This window comes from Populus alba, chromosome 19 (assembly GCF_005239225.2).
Source record: "Populus alba chromosome 19, ASM523922v2, whole genome shotgun sequence".
In the NCBI taxonomy this organism is placed as follows: domain Eukaryota; kingdom Viridiplantae; phylum Streptophyta; class Magnoliopsida; order Malpighiales; family Salicaceae; genus Populus; species Populus alba.
The window spans coordinates 12,931,495-12,944,029 of NC_133302.1; the positions used below are offsets into that span (position 1 = coordinate 12,931,495).

Here is a 12,535-nt window from a genome sequence, read left to right on the forward strand (position 1 = left end):
ATCCAATTACCAAACAATGTTCTAGTTTGGGCTACACCAACATCTCTTTTCTAAGTTTGGCCCTCTCTTTGTCCTTTCAATTTCCATACTTGAACTCATCAATCAATCTTTTGATTTATGTGATAGGCCTGCATTTAAGATGAACATTTACTATATATTAAGGCATTTTATAGTATTAGACTTGTTATTATAAAACATGCTTTAGTTAAGGAGTTATTGATACTTTAAGTGCAAAATGATGATATAAAACCTTGATAAATATGCACTTTTAAGTACTAATCGCACCCCCCAACCAACTTATTACTAGTCCCTAGTAATCAAAGCATTAAAATAGAAAAATAATTTGCAAATTCCATAAAGCAAGGCATTCATCATTCAACTTCCATTAATCTATCCAGATAAACAAACTCTCATTAAATTTATATTCCTGCTTCATATATCTTAAACAAGATATTAATAAACCTTCTTTTTATGTGCTCAATGTATGAAAACATAGATGATGGGGCTTTTGTTGGAAGAAAACAATATTATGTTCTAATGTTAAGGTTAACTTCCTTGGGTTGGGATTATTATTTATTTATTTCTTTTTATTTCTTTTTCTTTTTTTTCCTTTGTTTTATTTTTATTTTTTATTTATATACACATACAATACAATGCATCTTTAACCCATGTAACGAGCTTTCGGCTAATGAATCCCAAACCAGTTGGTCTTAGGGCATTAGGTGTTGAGACACCCCTACGAGCTTAGTAACTCGGGTTGCAGATACTGATATGTAGATAGTGCAATGTTTGATTCCCTTAAGCTTTTCTCCTCAACCCATTTAACAAGCGTTGGGCCAATAGCTCCCAAGTCAATTGACTTCAGGGTATTAAGTGTTAAAACACCCCTTCGGACTTAATTGCTTAGGTTAGGGGGGCTACGAAATCAAACTTATCTACATTTTTATTTATTATTTGTTTTTTTTTTTGCAAATTATATACTATCCCTTTCCCTTAGTTGGTACCTTTAATAAAAGAACATAAATAATGTAATAATCCAATGTGTAACCCACAATCATATGTTAAAGTGTGTGTGTGAAATTGAAGATTTAATAATACTTGTTAATTGAGCATATGAGCAGAATCAAGTGATAACAATACGAGAGTTTGTAAACCTGTATATTTCAAGAAGTATTCTGATAGACCTTGTTAATAATGTCTACTAAGATGGGTCTCAAGAGTCCCTTTAATAAAAGAACTCCTTTTACTCTGTCATCCTAGTAACAACAGTTTTGCAAATAGTTTATGAAATAGAAAACACAGTTAGTTTTTTTTTTTTTAATATCAACTACTACCCTTTCCCCCCAACCAAAATGAGACATTGTCCTCAATGTCCTAAGGTAGAAAGATGGAGTATAGAAGACATCACCTGAAACAACGAAACACTGACAAAACCTGAAACACACTTAAACAAATATAAGAAAATAACAAACAAAATAATGTGCTATTAACAAAACCAAAAGACACAAGGTTTCACAAACGAAGGCTCAAATCCAATTTAAGCTTTTTACGGCTTTTCATAGTTGACCAATTTATACGACTCATGGAGGGATCAATTACAGGGATGAAAGATTGTAGTTGGTCAATCAATTGTTCAACAGTAGCAGTAGAGATTATGATTTGTCGTGCCAAAGATGTTAGAAATTGTTGTTCCACAACTTGATCAAGAAAAAATAACAAATTATCATAAAAACCATTTACATTTAACAGACCTATGGTTTATGGTGCATGTGCAGTTGGGCCCAAGAGGAAATATGAAAGATCTCTTCCAATGTGCCCAGACCACCTGGTAAGGCAATGAAGGCGTCAGCATGGTTAAACATTGTATTCATTCGATCAGACATTGTGGAGACATGTAGTTCCTCTCCAATTGTTTTTCCAATGATATCCCCTTTTGCTAAAGCTTTGGGGATGACCCCCAAAACTTGACTGCCTCCTAAGAATGCAGCTGTTGACACACTCCCCATTAACCCAAGGTTGCCTCTCCCATATACTAAGTGAATCTTTCTCTCAGCTAGTATCTGACCAAGATGATTTGCGGATTCTATAAACTCTTTTTCTTTCCCAGGACTAGATCCACAAAAAACACAAATATTTTTTATTTTAAGAGTTGAGGATCCTGTCATTTCAAGAACTGTCTATACTTGTAGAAATGAAGTATGAAGGGAAGAAGAAGAAGCTTTTATAAATGAGAAAACAGAAATGCAATCATATCACCTATATGGAAGCTAGCTGGAGTCTCTCTCTCTTTCTTCTCTTTTTTTTTTTGAAAAAAAATAAAATAAAAATGTGTATGTACAGGTAGTTGTGATTGTGGCTCACATATTCCCTTAGTTTTACGTCCAAGAATGGCTTGAACGCCCTCTATGGGTCGAGGATAGGCTTCTCATCCAGTTTTCTTAAAAACTAGCAAAAATGGCCTTTTTTAGTCAGATTCCCAAGACTAAGTCGAGCATGTTCTTTATGAAAATGGAGTCATAAGTTATGAAATGCACAATACATATCTCCACTATGATGAGACTTAAGAGTCAATAGAAGATTATCTAAAGACTCTCTATGTTTTGAAATAAATCCTACCTTTTGACAATTTTCACAAGTTTTGCAGAATGCATATGAGTCCTTGAACATGGTGGGCCAGTAAAATCCACTTTGTAAGATTTTTGCAGTCGTCTTTTTTGACGAGAAACGATCCCCACATGCTTCAGAGTGACAAAATTTAATGACACTACTTACCTCATTGTCGGGAATGCATCTTTGAAATATTTGATCAGGACAATATTTGAACAAGTAAGGGTCATCTCAATAAAGGTTTTGCACATCACTCAAAAACTTTCCTTTGTCTTGGTTATCCAAATGAGCTAGCAAAAATCCTGAAGCAAGAAAATTGTTATTTTTAGCAAACCAAGGCATTGAACTAAGAGAAAGTAAAGATTCATCAGGAAATTAATCATTGATTGGTGTGATGTCGGATGTCGAATCTATTGTCAACTTTGATAAATGATCTGCGACAACATTTTTGGTGCCTTTTTCATCATCGATTGCTTCCTGTTTGGTTATGACATGAGAAAATGGAAGTGTTGGTAGGGAATCAGTCTTTTCTTTGCAATGTTCAGATTCAACCCCTTCCTTACCCTTAGATATTGACTCATCATCTTTCTCACAAGGTTCAAGAATGGGTTTTTCAATAACCTTACAACTACGAAGAGTGATGTCTGATTTAACTTGATCCATGTGTTGACTTCTGGAACTACTTGCATTTACATTGTATTTCTCCTTTGGATTTTGTTGTGGTTGAGATGGAAACTTACCGTTCTCTTGAAAACTGAGAGCAGATGTTAACTTTGCAAGAGTATCTTTAAAACCTGTCATGCTTTGAGCAAGTTGAGTGTTGATTATCTCTTGCTTTTCAATGAATGAATGCAATGTTTCCTCAAGATTTCTTCTAGAAGGTGGAGCATAAGGAGGTGCATATCCATGAAAATTTTGGAAATTATGGTGTGCTTGAAACGATGGCTGTGAAGTTTGTGCATTATTGTTATCACTCTTCCAACTAAAATTTGGGTGATTTCTCCAACCAGGATTGTATGTTTGCGAGTATGGGTTATGATTGGGCGTTTGGAAACTGTTTAAAGCATGGGCTTGTTCATGGAGGCATTCCTTGAAAGAAGGCAAAGTTGGACAATCATTGGTTGCATGTTCGTTTGTTTCACAGATTTGACACACAATGTCTTGAACAGATTTTAATTGACCACTCCTTTTCAATTCTAGTGCCTCGACTTTTCTAGCTAAAGATGCAATGGATTGAAGGTTATGATCTTCCCTAAGGTTATACATACCTCCATTAGATGCATGAGGTTGAGTTTTACCCGGTGCCTCATAAGTGCCCGTAGTGTCCTAATTTTGTGCATTTTCAACTAGCAAGTCTAGGTACTTCATTGCTTCATCAGGGTCTTTATCTTCAAAAGTTCCAATGCACATCAATTCCACCATTTGCCTATCTTTAGGTGTTAATCCTTTATAAAAATATGAAACCAATATCCATGTTTCAAAACCATGATGAGGGCAAGTATTAATCAAGTCTCGATACCTATCCCAACATTAGTAAAATGTTTCTCCTGGTTTTTGAGTGAAAGTGGTGATTTGTCTTTTGAAAGAGTTTGTTCTATGAGATGAAAAAAACTTCTTTAAAAATTGTTGTTCCATTTCATCCCAAGCACGAATGGATCCTGGTCTCAAATTTTGTAGCCATGTTTTAGCTTTATCTTTTTTAAAAAAAAAGGAAAAAGCTTTAATCTGATGGTGTTCATGCTACAATTTGAGTCATTATAAGTGTTACAAACTTCCTCAAATTTTCTCAAATGCAAGTATGGATTTTCTAGATCTAAGCCATGAAAAGAAGGTAAAAGTTGAATAATGTCTAGCTTAAAATTAAAATGAGATGCATTAGGAGGAAAAAATATACATGATCGCGCAAATTGTTCTTGTTGGATTCATGTAGCCTCTAAGTGTTCTAACCCGATTATTCTCATTATTCTCATTATAAAGCGATTGATTATCATCTTCGGCCATGTTTTCAAAAAAACAATGAATATACTTTACAAAGTTTATCATTTAATGTACGTGACCAAACTCTCATGCACGTGTAGAAAGAGAAGAAAAGGAAGAAGAAAAGAAAAACAAAAAGAAACAAAGTTAGAAAAAAATAAAATAAATACTATAATTTATACAAGAATTTACCTCCCCGGCAACGGCGCCAAAAACTTGACACGACCAAAAGATTGATGTCTTCTCCTAAGTGCAGGAGTGTCGAAGTAATAAATAACCCGGCAAGACTAGGGTCGAACCACAGAGAGGTTAATTGTATAAATTATAAATAACAAGACAACAACAACAACAACAACAACAACAACAATAATAACAACAAGAATAATAATAATAATAATAATAATAATAACAACAAGAATAATAATAATAATAATAATAATAATAATAATAATAATAATAATAATACTTAGTATGTGGCGTTGTTATACTTGAGAATGATCTAAAAGATCGGGTCACAGGTTTCCAGCCTATATACTGAGTTTATGAAAAGATCAAAGAAATAAATTATATATATATAAACAGAATGTAAATAATAATAATAATAATAATAATAATAATAATAAATAATAATAAGAGGAAGAAATTAATGAGAACTTTGAGATGGAAGATTAATGTAAGGATTAAACAATGATAAAAACAAATGTCAAGGTGAGAGGATCCACCAATGGTAATTTCAAACAAGTATAGTATAAACTCTTATTATTCAACTGGAAACCACACATAAAGGAGGTTCCAATAGCTCATTATAAATTATTAACATGATTATATTAATTATCTTAATTACATAACACTAAACTTTTAAATATTGTCAGGAATTCATGATATTAACTGATGTTAACAACAAATCAAGTTCTTTTCATAACTCAGGTGTAGGTAATACCATACTGTTGGGCTATGAGAGTGCTAAGCATTTGTTGTACCAAGTGTTATACAACACAAATCTAGATTAACCATTTAACAAGCAAGGTATTAAGAATTAGTAAGATAAAAAGATAAGACATGTTAATATTAAACATTAAGATCCATGTTGAGTTTACACTATATTTATTCTTAAATGCACCATTAATGTAATCTTCTCACCTTGACATAATAAACTTAGCTAAACATAATGAAGAAGAGAAACATAAATAAAAAAAACAAGAACATAAAGAAAATACAAGTTAACTAAGTAAAGGAAAGGAAATGAAAAGCATAAACAAGATATTAATGAAAGCAAAACTTAAAAATTACAAAAAAAATATAAAGAGAGAAATAAAGAGCATGAGCTTGATCTGAACAACCAAGCCAACAAATACATGGCAAATGCCTCCTTTTATAGGCCAAAATTCAGAATTATTGATTTGATGACTAATTATTGAGTGGGTGGCCAACTTTTGACTTTGTGAAAATCCTTATCTTCTTGTCTGAATAAAACAAAAATGCTACCATCCGAACTGGGTCCACTGGAAAGCATGAAAGTTGTAGACAATTGACTCAGCTGTCCAGGAAAAAAAAGTAGAGGTCATTTGGACTTCTAGAACTCCATATATGGTCCAAAAACTTAACAGTGTTCGGGCTGCAGGACAGATTCGAACTTCTTCGTTGTTGCTATAATTTGGACTTGAAAACGGCCTTCTTAGATCTTTATGAAAACATGAAAGTTATAGGTCTATGTCTTACTAAATCTGTGTAAAACGTTGAGATCATTTGGACATCTAGAACTCAAGATATGATCCAATTACCAAACAGTGTTCTAGTTTGGACTGCACCAACATCTCTTTTCTAAGTTTGACCCTCTCTTTGTCCATTCAATTTCCATACTTGAACTCATCAATCAATCCTTTGATTTATGTGATAGGCCTGCATTTAAGATGAACAGTGTTCTAGTTTGGACTGCACCAACATCTCTTTTCTAAGTTTGACCCTCTCTTTGTCCTTTCAATTTCCATACTTGAACTCATCAATCAATCCTTTGATTTATGTGATAGGCCTGCATTTAAGATGAACATTTACCATATATTAAGACATTTTATAGTATTAGACTTGTTATTATAAAACATGTTTTAGTTAAGGAGTTATTGATACTTTAAGTGCAAAATGATAATATAAAACCTTGATAAATATGCACTTTTAAATACTAATCATACAGCATTCAACAATAAAGATGACAATTTACAACACCATAAGCTAAGCTAAAATCAATTCACCCCACTTCGAAAAAGAACTAAAACTTACTCAAAAATCAAGGAAACTGAAAATGGGTTTTGGAATTTGTGTTGCGACTTGTTGAAGGAAACAATATATATATATATATATATATATATCATGGTAGAGAATCGAATCGTGTTGCTTGTCGATGCCGTTAGCTCAACTCTTTGGTTTCTCTCTACCTCTTATTTCTTTAGGTGGGGACCAACCATAGATTTCATATGAGCCTGGGGTCTGATTGAATCCAAAACCTAATTTCCTGATTGGCTAATTGATCAAAGTCAATTTCAAAAACTAATTGTTTTTAGTTTTATTTTTAAAACTAAAACAATGTGTTTTTTTTTTAAAATTAAATATTTAACTAGTATTTTTGCTATGGGTTAAATTTTTTTAATAAAAAAAATTAAATATAAAGGATTTTTATTAGTTTTTAATATAAAAAACTTCTAATTATAAATTAAAATTGTTAAATATACATTAAGTTAAATAAATTAATATTTGATCAATAAATAACTAAATAGAATTAAGATATTTGATATACAAAAGAATAAAAAAATAAAAAAATAAAGCAAGAAGATCATTTTCTAAAAAAAATAATATTAGGGATGAAATTAAAAAAATAATTTTAAAAAAATTAAAAAGATAAAAATCTACACATGTGAACTTTTGAAACTCATGATCATTGATGAGACGAAAATTGAGGAAATCGACTGCATAGAAGATAATCACTAACAAAGCAAAATTTTCAAAAAAAAGTTGCTTCCAATTAAACCGAAGATAAAATTTTGAAAAATAATTGAATTGAAGGACTAAATTGAAAAAAATAATTTTTTTACAATATGGGTAAGGAAAAGAATTAAATATAAAAGAATAAAGATCATAGCTGAAATATCAATAATGAAGATAACCAACTTGTAACTTTTGAAAGAAAAAAAAGAAAAAAAAATGACTCGTCAACGACAAACCAAACCAACCTCTATCAAAAAAGATATATTTTGACCACATGAGACACGCGCACATCGCCAACAAACACAATTGTCTCTCATGTGATGACATGTTTCAATAACATTTTAAATTTTAAAATTAGTCAATCATTTTAAATGACCAAATTGTCCTTTATAGTTTTGGAATTTAAAAAAAAAAACCGATGTCAACAAACAAAAAAAAACTCTAGACTAATGATTGATTTTTTTCTTGATTTTTAAGAGCAAATATATATTTTTACTGTATTTAAAAAAACGTAAATACCCTTAATAAAAAACATTAGATTTTTTTTATATGAAGATTTAAAATATCATTTTGCTGTGGATAAAAAATAGAAAAGTCCCATAAGCTTTTGGTTACACATATGTTTCCCGGTGAAATAATTAATGACCAATGTGAAAAGATTGAATTGCCCTTAACTCATAAGCTTCTAGTTTTTTCTTAGAAGGGGAAAAATGTAATTAAAGTGTCGCAATGAATAGTTTTTTAAAGTCTATATGCATAGCATTCTCTATAGTATTTTGGTAACATGTTTATTGTTTCTATTAATTAAAAAAATTCTTAAAATTAACTCGTTTGAATCTCATTTAGGTTTGATAAATCTAATCATATCGTGAGAGAAGTGTATTTAAAATCATGACAGGAGGACTTGATTTTCCAGGCTGGTTCAAGAATACGTTGAAGTTTTGGTTGCATAATAGAAATGTATTTATTATAGGTATTAAACCCCACTTTTCTTAGGGGGTTGAATTGAAAATCCGTGATGAGAAGCTTTATGCGAGTTAAGTTTTTATTTGAAAAGGTAAAAATATTAATTTGGTAAAATTTGATTCATCAATTAAATTTATAATAACATAATTGATTTATTTTGATTAATTCTAAAAAAAATATTTTTTATAAAAAATAAGTAATTAAAATTGATTCAACAACCCCATAAATTAACCTAGATATTGTTTATTTTTATAGTTAAACTGCACTTTGAATTTTTTTATACTTTAAATTAATTTTTTTAAAAAATATTTTTTAATCGTTTTAATAGATTAATATTATAAATAAATTTAAAAAAGAAAAAATTTATTTTAATATATTTTAAAATAAAAAATTGTTTTTAAAAAATAATTACAATAGTAATATTAATCACCATCTTAATAACTTAATAATAGATTATGTCAACTCTAAGGGTTGTAATTCAATTAGTCAAGCTCTAGGTTTACTTACTAGAGATCACTAGTTTGAATCTCACAAATTTTAGGGCCACTAGAAGCTTACATAATCGTTAATTTCAGGTCCCGTAAAATTAATCAAAATAAATACAAATTAATCTGGATATTCATATTAATAAAAAAAAAAATTAAATCTTTTATTGATTCTATAACTATGATTCCAATGTTCTATTTCACCCAATAAATTTTGTTTTTGACTCCATGGAATTTGGGTCTTCAGCCCAAAATAACGAATTGGGCTTTGTATGCTTAAACTGGTGGTCGAAATGATCAAAACGCCATCCAGTCACAAATCAGCAAAACCCTTGCTGCTACAAAAAATCTAATCTCAGCCGTTCATCTGAAGAGCCAATAGGGAATAGGGTTTATAACAAGTTCCATTATACCTCTCACACCTCTCCCTCAAACCCTACCAGCCGTCTAGCCTCTCCCTTTCTCCCTCTCCCAGATCAAGCTTCTACAATGGTGACTCTCAAAACCCTAGCTTTCAACTGCATTACATGTGTTCTTTAATTTCTTCTTAAAAAAAGAACTGTTTTTAGATTTCATTTTATTAGTCTTAAAAAGCTTTGGTTACGATAGAAATATCATTTTTTTTCTGTGCAAAGCTATAAATTAAGTAGAGATTAGGGTTTTGTTGAATTTTTAGAAATGGGCTTGTGTTAATATGTATATATATCATGGTAGAGAATCAAATCGTGTGGATTGTCGATGCCATTAGCTCATCTCTTTGGTTTTTCTCAGCCTCTCGTTTCTTCAGGTAGGGACCGATCATAGATTTTATACAGGCCCGGGGTCTGATCGAATCCAATACCCGATTCGTTGATTGGCCGATTGAGCAAAGTCAATTTCAAAACTAATTGTTTTTAGTTTTATTTTTAAAACTCAAATATTATTGTTTTAAAAAAAAAAATTAAATATTTAACTAGTATTTGTTATGGATTACATTTTTTTAATAAAAAATTAAATATATAGAATTTTTATTAGTTTTTTAATATAAAAAATTCTAATTATAAATTAAAATGCTTAAATATACATGAAGTGAAATAAATTAATATTTTATCAATACATAACTAAATAGAATTAAAATATTTGATATACAAAAGAATAAATATCAAAAACTTAAATACCCTTAATAAAAAACATTAGGTTTTTTTTATATAAAGATTAAAAAAATCATTTTACGATGCATACAAAATAATTCACATATGTCCTAGTAAAAAAAATTGCCTTTAACTCATAAGCTTTTGGCTACATATATGTTTCCGGTGAAATAATTAACAACCAATGCGAAAAGATTGAATTCCCTTAACTTATAAGCTTTCGGTTTTTTTCTTAGAAGGGGAAAAATGTAACTAAAGTGTCGTAATGAATAGTTTTTTTAGTCTATATCCATAGTATTCACTATAGTATTTTGGTAAAATGTTTTATTGTTTCTACTAATTAAAAAAATTATTAAAATTAACTCGTTTGAATCTCATTTAGGTTTGATAAAGCTAATCATATCGTGAGTGAATTGATATGTTGATTTGACAAAAAAAAAAAAAAACTCTAACCCAAATTACATTTGGAGTCAAGAAGTCCCCAATTAATCCGTCAAGAGTCCACCAAGTTTAATATACGTGTGAGGGATCAATTTTTTTAATTGGATTCTTTTATAGTATTATTTTCTTGCGGTGGCTCTTTATTCTTGTGGAGTTAGCCATAACCCCTTCAATTCTTTGTAATTTTCTATTTGCTGTCTGAGTTGCTGCGATCTTCTCAATTTTCACCATCCTTTAGTGCTGGCCTGGCCGAATGGAGACCTGCAATTTTACAAAAGAGTTTATGCATGTCTTGTAACTTGCTTTAAATAAATGTAAAATAGTTGTAGGATGACTTTCTTAATCAAATTAAAAGGATAAATTTTTAATTTATTTTATTTTATTTTTATAGCGTGTCATGTTTTTATGATTTAAAAAATAGGATTGCAGGGGTGAAATCATGTACACCGATGATTTTGCTGGTGCTTTCTGCATATGATTACATCAAAATGGAGCAATGCAGGAGGTTGGCCAATCACTTGATAGTGAATTGGCTTACTGTTATCAGTCAGTCAATGTTATTGGGGTTTTAGTGATACTTTTGTGCAGAGCAACATCCAACAATGGCCATTAAAAGTCCTTGAAGTTCCTCGTGACAAGCCCTTGATTGTGGTCAACTACAACGGTGAAGAGAAATAGTTTGCAGCTGAAGAAATATCTTCAATGGTCCTCTTAAAGATGCATCAAATTGCATAGGCTTACCTTGGCAATGCGATGAAGCTTGCAATACTCATTGCCCCTGCCTGCTTCAATGTCCCTCAACGACAGGCCACAGCTGATGCAGGCAAGATTGCTGGTCTCATGTCATGCATATCATTAATGAGCCCACTGCTGCTGCAATGGCTTATGATCTTGAAAAGAGGGCAATTATTGTTGTTGAGAGGAATGTTTGACTTGGGTGGTGGTACTTTTGATGTCACCCTGCTTACTATTAAAGGGAATATCTCTTAGGTGAAGGCCACTGCTGGAGACTCCCGCCTTGGAGGTGAGGACTTTGATAACAAAATGATGAAGCACTTTGTTTAGGAATTTTGGAAGAGGAATAAGGAGAAGGATAGCAGTGGAAATGCCATGGCCCTCAAGAGTTTGAGTACTGCTTGTGAGAGGATGAAGAGGAGCCTCTCTTCCTCTACTCAGTCTAACATTGAGATGGATTTGAAGCTGGCGGACAAGTGTTTGAGGGATGCCAAGATGGACAAAAGCAGCATCAATGATATTGTTCTTATTGGTGGTTCCAATAGGATTCCCATGGTGCAACATTTATTGTAATATTTTTTCATTGGGAAGGATCTCTACAAGAACATCAATCCAGATGAGGCAGTTGCCTACGGTGTTGCTGTCTTGAGTGGTGAAGATAATGAGAAATTAACTAGGTTTGTCGAACATTTTGAATATTATGACTAAGTATGGTAATATATTTTTCAGGGATTATTTGACATCTCCCCTTTCCTACGAAACATGCATGTTTCCTTGGTTTTGCCACGATGTCTTCACTTTTTCTCTCTGGATGGCGCTCAGCTTGTTTAAGTAGACTATTATTAAAAGTTGGACTCAACAGATCGAACGTGCAACTAGCTAATCACCATTCGCGACTAGATAGGGGACCAATCAGCACAAAAATTCTGGAAATACTTGAGCAGGCACCTACAACTGCAAGATGAATTTACCACATCAATCTTAACAAATTAAGTTTTGGCATCCTACCTAGATTGATTTCGAATATGAAATAGTTCCATTGTGTACGGAATATATGGAGAGAGGTTGTACACTTGATAAATAAACGTGTCGAGGCTTGCATAAATAATCGTGGAATCCGCCTACATGCATGGTTTGCTATTAATCAAGGTTTTCCTTGTGTTCATGCACTGCTTAAAAAAGAATTGAGACTGGTTGCGAGGCTCCAACAGTGAATCA

The 12,535-nt window shown here is 31.6% G+C and overlaps 1 protein-coding gene and 1 pseudogene across 1 annotated transcript; both read left to right on the top strand.

The window, feature by feature from the left end:
- The first annotated feature begins 4,087 nt into the window (after window positions 1-4,087).
- LOC118058185 (small nucleolar RNA R71) lies at window positions 4,088-4,198 on the top strand (annotated as a pseudogene).
- Window positions 4,199-11,078: 6,880 nt separating this feature from the next.
- Window positions 11,079-12,025, top strand: LOC118058173 (heat shock cognate 70 kDa protein-like). The gene is made up of 5 exons (XM_073406582.1): window positions 11,079-11,087; window positions 11,171-11,233; window positions 11,318-11,536; window positions 11,648-11,872; window positions 11,909-12,025. The coding sequence occupies exons 1-5, from the start codon at window positions 11,079-11,081 to the stop codon at window positions 12,023-12,025; spliced, it is 633 nt and encodes a 210-aa protein (XP_073262683.1).
- The last annotated feature ends 510 nt before the right edge of the window (window positions 12,026-12,535 follow it).

Bases quoted from the DNA above. Each gene is read 5' to 3' on its own strand.
- LOC118058173 (XM_073406582.1), top strand. The intron at 11,537-11,647 runs GTCACCCTGCTT...CACTTTGTTTAG, and splicing joins TGGGTGGTGGTACTTTTGAT to GAATTTTGGAAGAGGAATAA. The intron at 11,873-11,908 runs GTGCAACATTTA...TTCATTGGGAAG, and splicing joins GTTCCAATAGGATTCCCATG to GATCTCTACAAGAACATCAA.